At 37.6% G+C, this 18,865-nt stretch overlaps 2 protein-coding genes across 4 annotated transcripts; one reads left to right on the top strand and one right to left on the bottom strand.

Moving 5' to 3' along the window:
* Positions 1-1,956: 1,956 nt before the first annotated feature.
* LOC141647881 (vacuolar protein sorting-associated protein 26A) lies at positions 1,957-18,356 on the bottom strand. Of its 3 annotated transcripts, none has more exons than XM_074456244.1 (12): positions 18,156-18,356; positions 17,959-18,033; positions 17,765-17,839; positions 17,608-17,680; positions 15,788-15,832; positions 15,052-15,163; positions 11,203-11,269; positions 9,188-9,232; positions 8,653-8,708; positions 7,357-7,532; positions 6,388-6,569; positions 1,957-2,310 (listed from the first exon to the last, which is right to left on the bottom strand). In XM_074456244.1, the coding sequence occupies exons 1-11, from the start codon at positions 18,156-18,158 to the stop codon at positions 6,388-6,390; spliced, it is 909 nt and encodes a 302-aa protein (XP_074312345.1). In that variant the 5' UTR covers positions 18,159-18,356; the 3' UTR covers positions 1,957-2,310. The 3 variants fall into 3 exon arrangements, with proteins under 3 accessions (XP_074312345.1, XP_074312347.1, XP_074312346.1); XM_074456246.1 differs by lacking the exon at positions 1,957-2,310 and adding an exon at positions 5,273-5,653 and having other exon boundaries at positions 18,156-18,328; XM_074456245.1 differs by lacking the exon at positions 1,957-2,310 and having other exon boundaries at positions 5,979-6,569; positions 18,156-18,337.
* On the top strand, positions 2,559-4,905 carry LOC141647880 (2-methylpropanoate--CoA ligase CCL4-like). Its single transcript, XM_074456243.1, has one exon. The coding sequence runs from the start codon at positions 2,855-2,857 to the stop codon at positions 4,622-4,624; it is 1,770 nt and encodes a 589-aa protein (XP_074312344.1). The 5' UTR covers positions 2,559-2,854; the 3' UTR covers positions 4,625-4,905.
* Positions 18,357-18,865: the final 509 nt, after the last annotated feature.

The raw sequence follows: 18,865 nt of genomic DNA, 5'->3' as shown, positions 1-18,865 counted from the left end.
CTATCCAAACACACCCTTAGTGAATCAATGTGGCTTGGGGAATCAATACTTAAAACAATTTATTTAAAATTGCCTTTGATGTATCCTTCAAGTACCACTAGATCAATAGAATTTTGATGAATATTTGTTGCCTTAAACTTTATATATATAAAACATTTGCTTACTTTTATTTAGTACGGTGCTATATTTAATACATTTTAAAAAAAAACTTGGACCTATAAAAATTTTCTTATATAAAAGTGGCAACGAAGAGAATATATGACCGTCCGAATTTACAAGAGAATATATGACCGCCCCTGTATATCACGAATTTACGAGTATCTAGAATTATTCTACAATGCTAAATGCTAAAATTTGCTTCACCAAACGGATAGTCCTGCGCGCGCAACCCACTCCACTCCACCCCTGCCACCCGACTCGCATTTGGCTCGATTAATCCGTTTGCCAAATCTAATTGTAAGAAAGGTCGATAAAAGATGAAAATATTAGGATAAAAAATCAATGACAGATTGACAGTAGTAAGAAGTCAGGTGTATAGCACAACCTTTACGGTTTCATAAATTCTCATTTGTAACGCATTATAAGCTTGTAACAAAGAAATGGTACCATTTTGTAATAAAATAACCATCATCTGATAAATAAAAATTTGTAAGTAATTACTTTTTATCATAAGATTATCACATTTCCGGGGTAACAAGAGAAACCAATTGTTACTTACATAATTGGTTCATTTCCAGCTCGAGCTCTTGCACTCGTTTTTCCGTCGAAATCATGAATAATGAATGCAGTTGGCTGCAGTGGCACAGCCACCATAATTGTCTTGGGTCTTTAAGAGTTAACTGATACCAGACCTAAGGACCAAGCTCTAATGACCCGATCTGTATTGACTTGAAAAAAAGTACAACCGAAAGTCGTCCAAATGTGTAGATGTGGCTGTCAATGATATAAGCCGGCCCATTGAGCTCTTGGAATCGGCTCGGTCAAAGCTCGGCTCGTTTTCGGTCAAATCAAGCTCGAGCTTGGGCCAAGCTTTGATAAATACAAGCCGAGCCCGAGCTTAGCAAGGCTCGGCTCGGAAGCTCGTCTATAATTTTTTTTTAAAAAAACTTTATATTGTAATATTATTTTTACTTCAAGTTATATGTTATTTAGAGATTTATATAAGTATATTACTGTATGATATACGGAGTAATTTCTTTTTATTTTATAACTTTATTAGTTTGTTAAAAATATTTATATTTAGTTAAATGTAAAAGGTGAAAAAGTGAAAAATATATAATGACAAAACAAGCTTGATTCGAATTCGAGCCGTGCTCGAGCTCTAATTTTTTAGGCTCGACAAGTTTCAAACCGAGCTCAAGCTCAAATCGACTCGTTTACACCCCTAGATGTCAGGACCAGAATATAAACATGACAAAACTGACCCAGGCCAAATGATCCAAGCCCACCAGAATAGAGGATCCAAATTTAGCGCGTCTCAATTTGATTCAACCTAAATGTTTATTGTTGCATACTGACCATTATACCTAAATGACTTCATAACAATTTACCTAAAAATAACCAGATATGGCATGACTCAACCTGAACCAACAATTCTTATTTGATCCGCAGCTAAACCGACGGACCCGTTTGCCCGGTCTACATGAGAGTACTTACAGCAAACTTGTCAAATTTGAACAAACATAAAGTGACTGCAAAACCCGACCCGTATATGACCCTACCAAAATAACCCACGATCGAAATGATCCGTTTGCCAGGGGTACTTTGAAGGCCGAAATCCACAAGATAATAAGTGACATTTGATTATAAAATTTGCCTGATTTGAAGTGAGTTATAGGTTTAAGACCCAGGAAATTTGGCTGTTAGCGCCTTAGTGGTATCGAGCTCGTGGTAGATGTTTAGAGTATTAATGGAGATGGACCCTTGTGGATTGGTATTGTGCAACTCAATGCAGTAGACAGTTCAGATAACAATAACTATACATAATAACCACACTTTGAGCTTCACTTATTCAACAACCAACACCCCTAAACTGCACAATGTAATTCAATGCATATCTTCCATGGTTAATCGATGACGTTTCGACCTTATAATCTTCTACACTATTTCATCACCAGTCTTCCTGCAAACTCCACAAGCAAAATGTGTCAACTCTCATGCATAGAGTTCACTTTCGGCTTTTGATAAACCAATTAGCCTTGTTATCGGTTTGTAGTTAAACAACCTATCATTTCTCGCGATCCATATAACTTTTACGCTTATTGAGGAAACAACCGCCTAACGCCTGTATTAACTTGTCTTTAACCCGACCTGTTTAACACACATATCAGATATGAGCAATAGTTATTAATAAACCTATCCATCTAACTAGTAACTACACTGGCTGGAATCCCTATCGAAAAAGAACACGCAAGTCAGAAAAAAAAAACAGAGGGATGCCTCGACAGAATAATGAAGGAGATAGTAGTAGATGAAAACATTTATGAGAATTTAATCAGAAAGACTAAAATCAGGACAGCCCATGTTAACACAGTAACATTACAGTACATTTGAACTAAGATTGAATCTTTTCTTGTCCTTGGGGAATTCGTGCTGGCTTCCTCACTGCGGCTGACTTTATCATTTTTAAACCACTTTTTTGGGTGACATTACTACACGGTAGGCAGTAGTTCTCCCATTATTAGTGTCTGTCCTACGCCTCTATATATAATAAATCTCGTGTCTTTTCTGTCAAAAACTTCCATACACACATACAGAGATCAACCAACCAATCATATAAGGTATTTCGTCTTTAAAATCCGCAATTTTGCGAGTTTCTAGTAGTATTAGTGATCCAAGGGTGTGTGTGTTTGCAATGGATCAACTAAAACCAATGCTACCAAATTCCACACCACTTACCCCTTTAACCTACTTAGAAAGAGCTTCCATTGTATATGGAGATTGCCCTTCAATTATATACACTACTACAAAATACACATGGTCCGAAACATATAAGCGTTGCCTTCGCATTGCTTCTTCCATTGTTTCCCTAGGCATTGCTCGTGGGAGCGTTGTCTCGGTCGTGTCTCCTAATGTTCCGGCTGCCTTTGAGCTGCATTTTGCAGTTCCTATGTCCGGGGCTGTACTCAATAACATCAATACCCGGCTAGACCCCAGGACGGTGTCGGTGCTTCTACGACATAGTGAGTCGAAATTGGTGTTTGTGTATCACCAGCTTTCGCCTCTTGTGCTTGAGGCACTTGCTCTTCTCCCGCCTGACCACCCCCGCCCCCTCCTTGTCCTTATTAATGACAATGATGGTAATTTTTTTGACAGTAACACAATAAATGAGCTCTTTTTACGACCACAAATCTTAGTGCAGCCGCTACAGTCATCCACTGTAGGAGCTGAACTCGCTGACAAATGTGATTCAGATGAGTTTGTTACGACCTATGAGGAGATGATAAAAAATGGGGACCCAGAATTTAGTTGGATCCGACCGAGGAGCGAGTGGGATCCAATAGTGCTCAACTACACATCCGGAACGACCTCGTCTCCTAAAGGGGTAGTACATTGTCATAGAGGAACGTTTATAATGAGCATGGACGCATTAATAGATTGGTCGGTCCCTAAGGAGCCAGTCTACCTGTGGACCCTACCCATGTTCCATTCCAACGGGTGGACCTTCACGTGGGGGATGGCAGCTGTTGGTGGCACCAACATCTGCCTCAAGAAGTTCGACGGCGCCACCATCTACGCCGCAATCCGAGCACACCACGTGACCCACATGTGTGCCGCCCCGGTCGTCCTAAGCATGCTAACGAACCTCAACCCGACCCCCACCCGACTCTCTTGGCCCGTCCACGTTCTAACCGGCGGATCACCCCCACCAACACCAATACTCCTCCAGGCCGAGTCGCTAGGTTTTGTGGTCGGGCACGGGTATGGTATGACTGAGACGGGAGGGGTGATCCTTTCTTGTGCCTGGAAGGCACACTGGAGTCGGCTGCCTGCCACTGACAGAGCCAGGCTTAGGGCTCGGCAAGGGGTCCGGACTCTTGGAATGACCCAAGTAGACATCATTAACCCTATCAACGGCCTGCCCGTTTCTCGAGACGGGCAGACCGTAGGAGAGATCGTCTTGCGCGGGGGATCCATAATGCTAGGGTACTTAAAAGACCCTGAGGGCACGCGCAAGTGCATGGGAAAAGACGGATGGTTTAAAACAGGGGACTTAGCAGTCATACACAGAGATGGGTATATTGAAATTAAGGACAGATCAAAAGACATAATCATAAGTGGGGGCGAGAATATTAGTAGCGTGGAGGTTGAGACAGTTCTCTACAGTTTACCAGGTGTCAATGAGGCGGCAGTCGTGGCAAAAGCCGACGAGTACTGGGGGGAGACACCATGTGCATTTGTGAGCTTAAGAAAGGAAGTCAAGGATAAGCCTACAGAAGGCGATGTTATAGAGTATTGTAGGGCAAAGTTACCGCATTATATGGTACCTAAGAGGGTGGTTTTTAAGGAGGAACTTCCTAAGACTTCAACAGGCAAGATTCAGAAGTTTGTGCTAAGGGAAATGGCTAAGGAATTGCACATGGAATGGTGTAACAACAACACAACATTGGCTAGCAGATTGTAAACTACAAACAGTTACGGGTCATTCATGACGACAACTTAATCGAAAGCAGATGGACATTTTCTATTTTATTTTATTTTATTTTATTTTATTTTAATTGAAGTGTTTATTATTTAGTGGATGCAGCAATTTGTGCAGTTAAAACATATTGGAAATTGTAAGATACTGTCTATTGGTTATAGTTTCTGATTGAGCTACTCTTATAACTTTTTAAATACTACCATTCTTTTCAAGTTAAGTACTGTAATAAAGAAAATTATACGGTATTGGCAATTTCGTGCTCACGTATTTGCGTTCATGTTCCTTTCTCCGTCTTTTCTAAACTTTGTATTTCATTAGATACAAAAATAAGTAGTCCAAGAATATGTGGGGTTCGATTTTATAATGGCTATAACTAACAAACAAAAGAGAGAATTCAAATTAGTGTTACAAGTTCAAAGATAGACTCTTCCCAAAACAAAGAAAAATTATTTAAAGAGGCAGCTGTAGTTTTGATCGTGGGATTTGTAAAGTTACTCAGTTTTATATCTAAATAACACTGTAAAAAATTGAACTCCTTAGAAAGTAATAACTTTGCGAATAAGTTCAATCAGTAGCTCTGTAAAGAAGCTCAGTAACTGATTGTACATCCGTTAACTAGCATTTCCATGTACAAATGATAAACAAAATATTGTGTATTCGATTTGTATCAACAAATTTGTGTAACATTAATACACCTATTAGGAAAATGAGTTTCACTGGACTGAAATTTATAGCGGAATTACATTTTTCTATATTAATAAAATTTAGAAGGGGGAAAAAAAAAAAGATAAATAGACGTATAATCTAAATCGGCATCACCAAATTTCCATATTGCGATGAGTGATTATCTTCCTATCAATTTTACTTCATCTAACTCCTCATTAATGTTTTCCGAAGCTCACTAAATGTACTCCAAGAACAAGAGATTAATGTAATAGCCAAAATCCACATCGGAACAAGCCCAATGATGATAACACTACACTTTAGCGTCTTCATAGGTGCACACTACATCTGAAAAATTGTCGTAACGACCCCAATTCTTGTGTTATATCTCCAAACTCAATCATGTAATCAAGCTTAACCACTAACATGCCCAAATACAGCAAAAGCTATCCAGCATTCCGAATGCTCTTGAAAACACTGAGTCAACCTCCAAGGCCCAAATGCCCAAAACAGCAATAACATTTTCGAGAGATTTTACTTGGAGAGTAAGCTCATTATCCGAGTTTCTATCGAGTGATAGTACATAGAAGTATAGTACACACCAAGTAAATAATGTAACGATGGAGATGCAAGCATTTTAAAATCATTGTGCATTAAAGTGATGATACTTATTGGGGGGTCTTATTTTGAGTCTGGCAAATCCAAGGTAAGGAGACCTTCATATCAACGCAAGTACAAGAAGAAGTTAGAACCAATTATTACAATGTATCATTAGCGACGTCCTCCACAAACAAATAATCTTAGCAATCTAATTCTAGACCAAAACACCGTCAGGAACTTTGAATAAACTCACCTACTTTATACATTAAATAGTTTGTAGCCGAGGCCTGAAGCTATATAAAAAAAATAAGTTAAAAAAAAAAGCACCGCAGAGGAACAAACGGAAAATGGATACAGCAAGCAACCAAATCATATCCAGAACTTTGAATTCATCGCTTCACTCCCAAGTCCCACCCAATAAACAGTGAACCATTTACAGCTAATCATGGAACTTCGATTAAAAAAAACATAAAAAGTAGTACCTAGGGAGAGTTCTCAGTCAGGCGGTATAATGTGATCTCTTGCTGCTTGAAATACCGGCGGTCCTCTTCATCAACAAGTACAAGATTAAGATAGTATTTGACACTGAATTTATTGTTGATGTTGCGGTGAGTAGGAGTCAACTCATATGGACTAAGAAATAGTCTGAGCGGAATGGATTCACCTAAAGAACCAATTAAATTATAAACTGCCAGGAATTTGTACTAATGAGCTGGGGAAAAAAAAGAAAAAGAAAAAAAAAATGACGACCAATGAATCATGAGTTCTGAATTGCAAAGCAAAGAGTATCCTAAAAAGTAGAATTCATCTTCACATTGAGAGAGATCTAGTAGTGCCCTTTAAAGGACTGCTAGATTTTGTGAAGTATAGCACAGTCAACATCTTTGATGTCACTAATAAAAACAACAGTCAAAATCTTGTAATGGTTTTAAGTTTACAGAAGTTAAGACTTTGAATACCAGAGATTTAAGTTATTTCCCACTTTAGCAACGTTAGGCATAATGTAACCGAAATTTCATCCCAATAACAAATATATTTAAATATCATAAAAGTACTTTTTTAACAACTATGTGAACTTGTCGAAATATTTTCTTCAATATTGATTTTAATGCTTTAGTATGCATAAAAAGATACTAATTTACATGATATACTAAGTTAGGTCAAGTTACAAATTGTTCAAAACCTGGTCACCAAAGTGAAAAATGTTTTAAACCTTGCCTAGCGAAGTACATTATGTAAAACTTGAAGGTACTAAAGTGGAATAAGCCCAAACTCTAGGGCACCATAGTGGGAATTTTCCAATTCAAAACCCAACATTCCAACCCCTTATCTCGCCGTAAGATTTTACCATTAAAAATCAATATGCAACTTGCAATTCCATCAGATGAGTTTCTAACAATCCAGCAAACAAAAAAACATCTATAATAATGAAAGCAACACATTAAATGTACCTCTGACTGGAGCACCATCCATCAACTCAAATTTAGCCAGTGTCTCTGTCTCAACATGAGTGTTCGCACCAGATCCAGTGGACTCTCGACGCCTAATTTCGAGATCCATATTTTTTATCTTAATTCTTACAAGAAGAAAATAAATCTTCCCGATGATAACGTCTTTCAAATGGTACCTGGTAAAGGTCCTCAGAAATTTAGACATCAGCTATAAACGACTCACCCATTCACATTCAAGTATTCAATAGTTACTAGTACATGGCCAACAAAAGAAAACCTTGACAATGCTCCATTGCTCCATAACTTAAACTAGTAAGTTCTCTAAGACGGAGCGTACCTAACAAAAGTCAAAGACATGGAAACTAACATCACATGGACTCAATTTCTTTCAAACACAACAAAAGTCCAAGTACATATATGCTTTTACACAAAACTAGGTAGAACAGTCTTATCCTTTATTATGGTCAACACAAGTAGTTTTAAGAGTGGTGTATGGATTTAAAGATCTATGGGAGTTTTTAAATATACCTGGCTAACGGGTCAAATGGCCCGAGTTCGGGTCTGGTTATTTTAGGCCGGGCCATTTTGAGTGCAGGCTAGGTCAATCAAGTCAGGTCGTTATTGGACGATCTTGGTAATAATTATAAAGCTTGTTGTTTATTATAAATCAATTTGAGCCGTGTTGGGTAGTACTGGGCCATTTTAGATCGTCATTTCGGGTTGGGGTCAACTTTCGTATGTACTTTCTTTTCTGAATCGGGCTTGGGTGGGGTCTATTTGGGTTGAGTCACTTTGTCAGGTACATATACAACTATCTAGAAGCGCAAAATCTTATTTCAGACGGGCACTTTTCCCGTCTGAAATAAGACCGACAAAATGTTGCCATTTTTTAATAAAATGTAAGCAGTGAATCTACAAAATGTTATCACTAGAGGTGTCACTTTTTACCCTGAAAATAGTGGGAAAAATAATGGTAACATGTTATCAGAAAAATACAAACATTTTACTGTCAAATGATAACATGTTGTCCGTCTTATTTCAGACCAAAAGCAATGGTCTGAAGCAAGACGCACTGAGAAGAGGTGACTTATAATCTGATCAGCTTACCCTAAAATGTTTAAAACTCACAGTTTGGTCATAAACAATGATAAGACAGTCTCACTTCAAGCCCTGCTCTTTTAAGTTTTTGTACAGTAGAGTAAAAGTCTCAGTTCGAGCAGAAAAAATTCACTGTGCAGGAAAAATATCATTGAGAAAGTATTTGAAGAGGTACACTGAATGTGAAAGTCAACATACTTGCTTTTATTGTACTCAAACTCAATATGTAGGCAATCCTCAATTCCAACTTCCATCTACAAAATCATATGACAGAACAGGAACCAAGTCACATTACAAGTATGGACTTGTCTTCACCACAGGTTAATAAGACATGAAAACTAAAAATGAAACATGGCTTCAGCAATGCTGTGTAGGGAATAATAATTATCAGTGTTTATTATAGCCATGACCAAAAAAATAGTAATAAATTTTTTTTATAGAGGTTGACAAATTATATATACGTCGCACTTCCTACAAAACGCCACAGACCAGAACATACATCAGAAAGGTTCTGAATCAAATCCATTTGTTTCGAAGAAGCTGTGAAGCACAAGATTCAGTAGACTTGTGGTGTAAGCGGAAATTGCGGAATAGAGAAAGGAGGAAGCCAGCACTTATTGCACAGCTAAACAATTCGACCCACAATCACATGGTTGATTATTCTCTCATTTCATTCTATAATAATAGAAATGATTATTCAACAAATGTAAGGTGGACATAAGATTGTACTGACCTTTATACTATTGTTAATAGATGGTAATGGAGAATAATTGCGAACCTGATTCAACAGAAAGAAAAATCAAAAATAAATAAGAAGCTACAGAGTAGCATAAAGAATTAAAAACAGACAAGATAAAGACCAGTCTTTCTATAAACCAACACATCAGGAACTACAGGCACTAGCCCCAACGCCATTACATATTTTAAATTATAGACCAAGTTGTGTTGTAAAACCACAGTGAAGAAATTCATGCTAGATAGTGCAAAAAGGTTGAGCAGCAAAAAATCCAAATATTGTGTACAAAAATAGTAGATGAAGAATAGTGACTGGGCAGAAAGATACAGAGCACAGAGAAAACATAAGCAGGTAACCCAAAGCCTACAAGGTTGACCTATATACTATCCAGAAGAAGAGCCATCTTCCAATAAATCTATGCAACTTTGACACTTCACATCTGGGCATTGTGTCGCACATCGACAACCATGATATTAAATCTCAGCTTGAGACTAGACTCAAAACCAAGTGGTGTTGCCTGATCCCATACATTGCACTATACCACATTACCACCTTAAAATGCCATTGCAGTAACCTTCAAAATCTTCAAAGCTCGGTCGGTGACCCTGCTCAGATTTAGTACCACGTCAACACAACATGACACTTCTGACAGCACTTAAAACACATCATTTAAAAGTCCAAAATACGAAACTTTTTTCACAAATTAGCCATTTAAGACACTCAGACATGGCCCCACTTCCCATATCTGAAACTTACGTGTTACGTCTGAGTAAAAAAGCATCAAAGATTACATACGGTATCACATAAGAACTTGCCAAAAAAGGAGAGACCCACAATGTGCCACTAAATTAACTCGCTGTTTCTTTCAAAAAAAAAAAAAAAAAAAAAAAAAAAAAAAAAAAAAAAAAAAGCTCACTGTTAAGCTAAACGCATGTAAGAAGAGTCTGGAGGAACCTTAATGATACGGATGATGAACCGCTAGTCCCGACTCCCCACAACACCTCTTGAGCTCAAGCTCATGGGTCCAAAGCTACTCCTCACGAAGGGAACCACTTAGGTGCTTAGCCTTCCCTTGGTAGGTATCACGATACTATGCTTGGAAAAAGGTACACTTGAGATTGAACAAAGGACATCTTATGATGACATGCAACAAAACTAGCTATGTCGTGCCTAAAGTTTAATCTAGAATTATAATCCCTCCGACTCAACAAGATTTTTACATTTGCTTTTGGATCGGTTTTTTAGGAAGACAAACATAAGTGGGGTGTGAGAAAGTAATTTTATTTTTACCCTTCCCCATAACCCACCCACCAACTTCCCCCCTACCCAGTAAAACACCCCACTCGCCCAACCAGCATAGGTCGGTCTACATTTACCCATCCAACCACCCTAAACCTGAAGCAGAAGACCAAAATTCACCTATGCTCACCTGAAACTCCCGCACAACAAGGAAAAACATCCCAACCCGCAGGAAAATTCTCTCCCCCCCCCATCTATGAAAACCACACCACTACGGCAAACACAAAGAAAACGACCCCCACCCAGGTGAACACTACCAACCCGAAACGTCAAGGTAACTAAGATTGTATGTGGGAAATCATCTTACATGTACTAGGAATCAAGGTGACTAAAAGAGATCTTTGGAATAGAACATTGTTGGATGGAGTTTACTACAAAAGCAATGACCTCATGAAAACACAAAAGCAATTAGATCACCAAGACTTGTAATCCACCATTCCAACATGTTCTCCAACTTCAAGAATGAAACTCAACGGCCTATAGCGGAACTTTATTGTTTCAATTGAGCTTTATGCCAAACCAAAAGTATGTTCACACCTCACAACGAATTCTGCCTGGTAGAAAACTACACAACAGGATAAATCCAATTCAAGAGTACCAATAGAATTAGACACTGTAACTCGTCAAATGAAACAATATTCTGATAAATTAAAACCAATGCTAATTCAGTAAAATAAAGGCGTGAAATGAAGGGAAAGAGTGGGAATGATTACCACAAAATCATGATATTCCACTATGCTTCCAGCGTAACCACGACTGATTGTAACTTTGAGGACATACCTGAAGGAAGCACATCAGAGCATTTTCACATATCTATCAGAGTGAAACTTTAGCTCTCAATACTTCTCAGTTCCCACATATTTTACAGTTTGGTATTTCACTTTCCAAACAATTAAAGTAGCAGCAGTCTTACGGAACATTCATAGAAACAAAACGATCAAAGCGTGGTGCATAACATGTGATTATCCATGAAATGTAATCATATATTAACTCATAACCATGGTTTTAAATCGCGGTATCGGGCGCGATCGCGGTCATGGTAACGGTGATGCAGAATCGTCGCTAACTTGTCTGTCGCGCTTCGTGTTGTGGTTATCGCGACGATATTTATTTTAAAAGCTTTTCTAGATATTTCATCATCTATTGACTATTTCATATAAAGTTAAGATTAATTCTACTTTGGATAATTAATTTGACCAATGCTATACAATTTGTAAGAGCTTTTCATTAAAAAAATTGGCCGCTACAAGTTACAAGTTATATGTCGTTCATATCGGGTTCATCGCAGGCTGTATCGGGCAGACCTAATTCGCTCAACCAGGCTGCGAATTGCGAATTAATTCACGCAATTACATCTAATTATGGTGTTTGGTTATAATTTTATCGAATTATGCTCTATTTTGAGCGAATTGCGTATTGGTATTACGAATTCGAATTGGCCGTATTACGAATTAGGCAACCCTGGGCTGATACACGTTATAAATCGGTCGTCTTGGCCGATACCTGTTTATAATTTGCCCAATACATCTCGGAATATCTCGTATCGGCCGCCTCCGATACCGATACATCTTGGGTTATACGATACGTCTCGGCCGAGATTTTAAACCATGCTCATAACATCTCTAATTCAAACACATTGTTGCACACATTAAAATAACGAGGCTAAAACCAACCAGTAAATTACAAAAAAATGCATTATATACTCAAGTATTCAACAATCAACAGCACACGTAAAGGCATTCTAGTTTGTAGTTTGTGTGACTGGAATTAAGCATAGGGTTATTTCAAGAGAATAATCCAAACTAAGCACCCTCTTCTCATATTAGCCCAAACTAATGTTTAACTCAGAATAATATGAACTATACCCTCATTTTTCTCACAATGAACCAGTTAACCGGTTAATGGTTCAATTATTATGATTTAGATGCTTTGAACAAGGTAGAAGACTGCACATCAACCAAGTATTTGGTATCTTGGTGTCTTGAAAACATTCCTTGACATAACCATCCCAAAGTACAAATAAGTAAATAAGACTAATAAAGTCCTTCAATCAACTTCATTCTATTTCTTCAGTGGATAGCTTGTTTAATTTTGGGCTTCTCACAAGAAACCCGCACAAATATATCCACAAAAAGGTTGTTTACCCGCCCTCGAAGAAAAAAAAAAATGATGATTAACCAGGGAAAAACATGTAATAAAAGTACGGCTCTGAGAGTCTGAGTTCACTTGCCTAAATTCTTGAAAAGGAAAAAATAAAACAATTGACATACAAGACGACACAAGTCTGAGAAAACGAGGCCTTTCCTAGGCACGGGGTTGGGATTAAGAACAAAACGACAATGGTAGAAAATGAAGCTAGTGTTTGCTCTACACAACGAGATGGTGAAAGGGTCCGTGAAATAGAAGAGGGCCCTTTTTCCTGTTTCTACACAAAACACAAGTTTAAAAATAGAAAAATGGAATATCAACCTAGTCACTCTAGTTATACTGATTCTATAAAGTGATTCTATAAAGACAGGACAAAATTCTAGTATAATTGCCTCCCCATACTATTTCCATCGCATACAAATGGGGTGAATGTTGCAACTATGGTATTTTATTAATTATCAAATATGAGCCACAACCCCGCAATGCAACCAAATTATAAGGGCTTGCAAGTTTACCACTAATGCTTTCTGAGGCAGAATCAACCAGTATTTATGACGCAGCCAGTGTGGCCATGCAAGTTTACCACTAATGCTTTCTGAGGCAGAATCAACCAGTATTTATGACGCAACCACTGAGATCAATCTAAGTCTCAAAGATTCGATATATGCTACAACCCTAATTCGATATGAATGCATACAATACGGATACACACTTAGTAGGGTTTGATACATAAGCAGCACCATCATCACGCATAAACCAATTCGCAATACGTTGGGGGTTGAACAAATCCAATAAACCAGAGTTGCAACTGAGGCAAAGCACAAATTTTTCAGTCTGCAGTGCATGTGCAAGCTAATCAAATTAGGCTCCTGTACCTTATATTCTTAGGCATGTAGGGTGAAGGAATACAGAGTAAATGCTAGACAGAATATTAATAGGTGCACTGCTCAAGCTGTGAACCATGCAAACTAAAGGAAATTTTTGTCTGGACTCTTTTTCTCAGTGCTTGCCTTAATTTGAAAATGCGCAAGGCAGACCGAGACGCTAAGGGGCCGAGGCAACGAGGCGCAAAGCGGAAGGTGAAGGCGCGCGCCTTTTGGACATGAGGCACCCTATTTTTTTATCACAAATTTGTAATTTCCAAGTAAAATTTAGGTTACCAATAGCTTTTTAGGAGTTTTCAAGTTCACTAACATGACAAGGCGTAAGTTAGGAATAATGGGGAAAAGAAATGGTGAGCCTCATCCAAAAGATATGAAAAGTGCGTACTAGTTAGCCTTGTTAGGTGAGCCTTGTCTAAAGGCGCACGTAATGCACCAAGGTGTTTTGGCTAGTGCCTTATCCAAGGCGGGCCTTAGGCGCACTTTTTAAAACTAAGGTGCTTGCAATGTGTCAAGGACTCAAGGTACTTTGAATCTTGATGAATAGGCTAACTTTGAGGAGGGAGAAAATCAAAATGCAAACATAAGGTCGCAAGCTTTATCTGTCCTAGTTTATCAAAACTGGCAGACAATAAAGATGATTAGTGAATGTGTATTGTGTACTTCCTTGAATCATAAAACTTGATTATGGTAGAAAAGCCCGAGGCTGCCCATGTTTGCTTACAAAATCTCTCTGCCAGTATTCCTCGGTGAATAACTGCATATTTTAATTCTTTGAAAACATAATTTCCAGCTCATAAAACTGAGAGGTCAGATAGTTGCGGACTCACCAAATGTGCGTGAGTTCTTCGACATAAAAATGTTTGCCTAAGGCTTGTTCTTTTTATCTCAAATTATGAAGTAGCATTGTCAAATGTTAACGAAGTTTGTGAATATGAAGGTAGAAAATGAAAACTTTCTCACACGAATATAAGATAATCCAAAGGATAACAGTGAAGAAATCTGCAAATGCTAAAATAGACTTGTTAGATCCAGAAACCTCAATATCATACTCCTTCCAGTTCTTTGGATCTGCAACATTTTCCTTTCTTGGCAAATTCATTAAACTAGCACCATTTCTTATATCTTATCCTTTATCAACATGATTTACTTCAATAAAGAACTCTGAGATATGATCAAGCTGACCACTGGTGGTCTAAGCAATAAACGCAAAAACAAATCACAGGCTTATGAAAGTTTGTAGCCAAAACACCCTTGTTATATTTTTTACTCAGGTTCAAGTACGTTAATAGCATAAGAGTTCGAGAATTTCAGCAAATGGAAGACATCAAATGATAGATCATGGGGGGAAAATAAAAAACTAAAAAAAATTAAAAAAAAAAAAGAGAGAGAGAGAGAGAGAGAGAGAGAGAGAGAGAGAGAGAGAGAGAGAGAGAGAGGAAAAACAATGCATTCACAGAAGAAATATTATCTTTGTACCAAAAAAAAACAGAAGAAATATTATCTACGACTTCTCAGAAAAAAATTACGTACCTAAGCCTCACGTTGACCCCATTATATGTTTCATAAGGCATTTCAACAGTGGAAAATTCAAAGGGATATGTTTTCCTTTCATATAGCTCCCCGGGGACATCCAATTCACGAACTAAAACCATAAATCATTAATTAGGCAATATAAAAGCATTTAGTTACAAAAAAAAAATATGCAAATCTATTTAGATCCTGGAAGCATGATCAACCTCAAACATTCCTCCCACTAACAAGAGTAGCAGTCTGAAACTATAAATTCAGATTTGCTGAAATGTTCTACAACTTTATCCACATCGGTTACTCAATAATGGCCAGAACAAGCCGACACTTGCAATGGAGTCTAAGTAATAGACCCTGAAATTTTATTTTTTTTCATTGGAAAAAGAAAGCTCAAGGGAAGGACCACGTTGGCTTATAGTAAATAAACTAAGCACTTTAAGGCTTTAAGCTATGCAGTAACCATGTATGAAATCTGTCACGACTCGGAATAGACGAGTTGTAAGTTTTGAAAGTTAATGCAGCCACATTTTGAAGAGGTATCGACACTGACTGACATTAAGTCGTAAAAATCATGGTTTTGAATCTTCGTCTGTGGTCTAAATGCCACCTTGATTTAATACCATGGTGACTACAAATTTCCAGTAAGTCTACAACGAAGATCAAATACCACCGGAGCAAATCACTTAGTTCTAGAAGAAATCTGCACAATTTAGTCAATAAGAAAGGAGTTGGCACGTACCTAGAGATGTAAAATCATAAAAGTTGCCTCTGTCAAAATACATTTCTGCAATAAAAATATGGGTATTTTAGTGTGGAAATGAATAGAAAATCGAGTTATAAAGCACATAATGACATAAAGCAGACAAGTCAAACAACCAACACCAGATAATTCACAAGAAAAACCATGCTATGGCCACCTAAAGCATTCCTCAGTAAACAGCAACTAATAGATCATTTAAGAGCAAATCAAAATTATCTAGAAAAAAACTATTAGATGGCAACTATTACGGAGTATATGATCTTGGTCCTCTGAGCAGAAAAAATTGATCAAGCACCAAATCAGATGCCCAAGAATAATGGAACAAAGAGTTGTTCCTCCAAACCCATAACATGGCAAGAAAAGGCCAAATGCCTCGGGAGAAATTCAGTTTTGTCACCGTAATAAAAGCAATCACAAATCAATATATTAGGAGAACCTTTGTTAGAATTAGTTTATGATTTGAAATTAAAAATCATTATTCTAATCTGTAATGCTTTTAAGTTTGTTAAGTATTTTATATTAGTCCTCTTGGAAACTATCAGAAGGATTTATGATTGGGTGCTCGAATTACACATTTTAATGACATATACTGATAATCATAATTTTATTATTAAATAAACATGATAGTAAATGGGTAACTAAAACTACGATATCCTATGATCTTGGGGGTTTGCTATAAGAAGTTAATGGTCATTGAGACTTGTAGACTAGTAGTAGTATGAGATATTAGACATATTCATACACGGATACACCCTCCGTCCCAGTCATTTGCTTACCTTTAATTAAAATACTCACAAAGAATAAAAAAAAGTAAACAAATGAATGGGACCAAGGGAGTACTTGAAAACATTATTTCATGATAAGTTTCCATATAACAAAGTACTTTTTACTCTTTAGCGCTCGCTTGAGAAGGAGGTGATTATTACCGGCTTAATAGGGCCTAAAACAAGAGGAAATAGAAGGAGATTGGTCGTTACTAGTGGTTGTGGAGGGTGGAATTGTGGAAAGAGGAGGTGAGGGAGGAATCATTACCTCCATATGGGGGTAATAGTGTAATACATTACATTGGGGGAGGTGAGTAACTATATCCCCCTAATGGGATAACATTACATTTTTTACCTTTATCAAAATTAGAATTTTGTGCGGTATTTGATAATTTGATTGTACCCTGGCAGATCATTGTGTCTCCAAAAGGGGCACAACCAAATAACACCCGCATAGAAGGGACATTTCTTCTCTATAAATAGCTTTTCACGCTTACCTCAATTTAACAACATATCTTGTAAAATTGTATACAAATGATTGCCTTGTTAAACTGATAACTGATACTCCCTCCTATAAATAGCTTTTCACGCTTACCTCAATTTAACAACATATCTTGTAAAATTGTATACAAATGATTGCCTTGTTAAACTGATAACTGATACTCCCTCCTATTCAATTAGTTGTCTATGTTTCATTAAAATACTCCTCACAAAAGAATAAAAATGTGAAGTGGTTGAATAGGAGGGAGTATATATCATGTTTGATAAATATAATTTTATTCCCTACACATTGAAATTTTCTCAATCTAGACGATCTGACTCGCGAGTGGTCAATTGGTCCCCAGAACATCTTATAAACATGTGATTGGAGTCTCTAACTGTAGTTCTGTACAAATATTTCTTGGCACTAAGATCGAATTAATAATTCATACATCATTGCATCTAATTGCACTGAGTCAACTAGAACAACACAACTAATTCGCAAAACAACTCGAGTCCATCACACACAAAACAGAAAAAACCAAAAGCACACACCGATTTGGCCAAGAAGCTCCACTTTAATCCCATTGTGCTCAATCTTTTTACCTTGGACCGGCTCTATAGAAATCTGAAAACGATCAACAACAACAAATTAAAAAGTCCACAATTCACTTTCCGCAGCTAATCTACGACATTTAACCAAATAATTTACCTTGCCAACCAGATTTTCCTGGCTTTGAAAGAGCGGAACCATAACAGTTTGACCATTTTCCTTCTTAATCGGAACCTAATAACACCCAATCAAAAACATATACTTACTTGACAACACTGAATTCAAACACGAAATATCAATCAACTCAATAATTGAACGTAGTGTAAAATTGGTGAAGAGATCGAAATGGATACTTTTTTCCGATTCTTTTCGTCGGCGAATGTGATGGAGATGTGACATGCAGGCTTGAACGCTCCCAGAAGATAATTCTATTGAAAATTTGGGGAATTTTAATGATGATCAGGTAAATGTTAAGGACGTTAATTAGGTAACAAAAAAACATGATTGCGCAGTAAGAATGGAGTTAATTAAATGTAGAAAGAAGAATTACCATGAGATCGCGAGATGAAGAGAAGCAGGTGAGGTGTGTGATGAAGAAGGTAAGCAGTAAATCAACGCAGCAATGGAGGAAGGAAGAGTGATGGAGGTTTGGTCTATGTCGGACCTGTAGGATTCAGAGAGGGTTTTTTTTTTTTAAGGGGTATCAGCGTGTTGCTAACGGGGGAGGTAAACGGGGACAATCAGGTTGAGTGCGAGTCGGATGATTGTCACTGGTGTAACTTCTAACTTGCAAGTAGACCAGTCAAAACCTGTCCCGATCCGAAAACTGACTGTAACCCGGTTTCTTCAACACGAATTCAATAAATACCCGAATCCATTTTAACCCGTAAATAGCGGGTTGAAATCCGACCCGTAACGGGTTGACCATTGAGTCAAGGCAATATATCTTCCTTTAAAATTGATGATGTCAAATAGGTATTAACTTATAAAATTTTAAGGAAAAATATGTATATATACAGAATGTCAAGTCATCACCTCGAACTATATGCCACGTCATCACATCAAAGTGTGTGTCATGCCGTCCCTTTCACCATATTATGTCCATCCGTACGACATGCAACGTCATCACCTTGAAGTGTGTGCCACGCTATTAATTTCACCGTGTTACATAAAACCGCGTTCCATGTCGGCACTGCCACGTCATCACCTCGATCACATGCCACGTCATCACTTCGAAGTGTGTGTCACATCGTCACTTTC

This window comes from Silene latifolia, chromosome 3 (assembly GCF_048544455.1).
Source record: "Silene latifolia isolate original U9 population chromosome 3, ASM4854445v1, whole genome shotgun sequence".
NCBI lineage: Eukaryota > Viridiplantae > Streptophyta > Magnoliopsida > Caryophyllales > Caryophyllaceae > Silene > Silene latifolia.
The sequence above is the reverse complement of the archived record's forward strand: the minus strand, read 5'-3'. Positions and strand labels throughout refer to the sequence as shown.

Bases quoted from the DNA above. Each gene is read 5' to 3' on its own strand.
- LOC141647880 (XM_074456243.1), top strand. From the start codon at position 2,855: ATGGATCAACTAAAACCAATGCTACCAAATTCCACACCACTTACCCCT.
- LOC141647881 (XM_074456244.1), bottom strand. The intron at 17,681-17,764 runs GTAAATTATTTG...GATCGTTTTCAG, and splicing joins AGGAAAATCTGGTTGGCAAG to ATTTCTATAGAGCCGGTCCA. The intron at 9,233-11,202 runs GTAATCATTCCC...CTGTTGAATCAG, and splicing joins TGGAATATCATGATTTTGTG to GTTCGCAATTATTCTCCATT.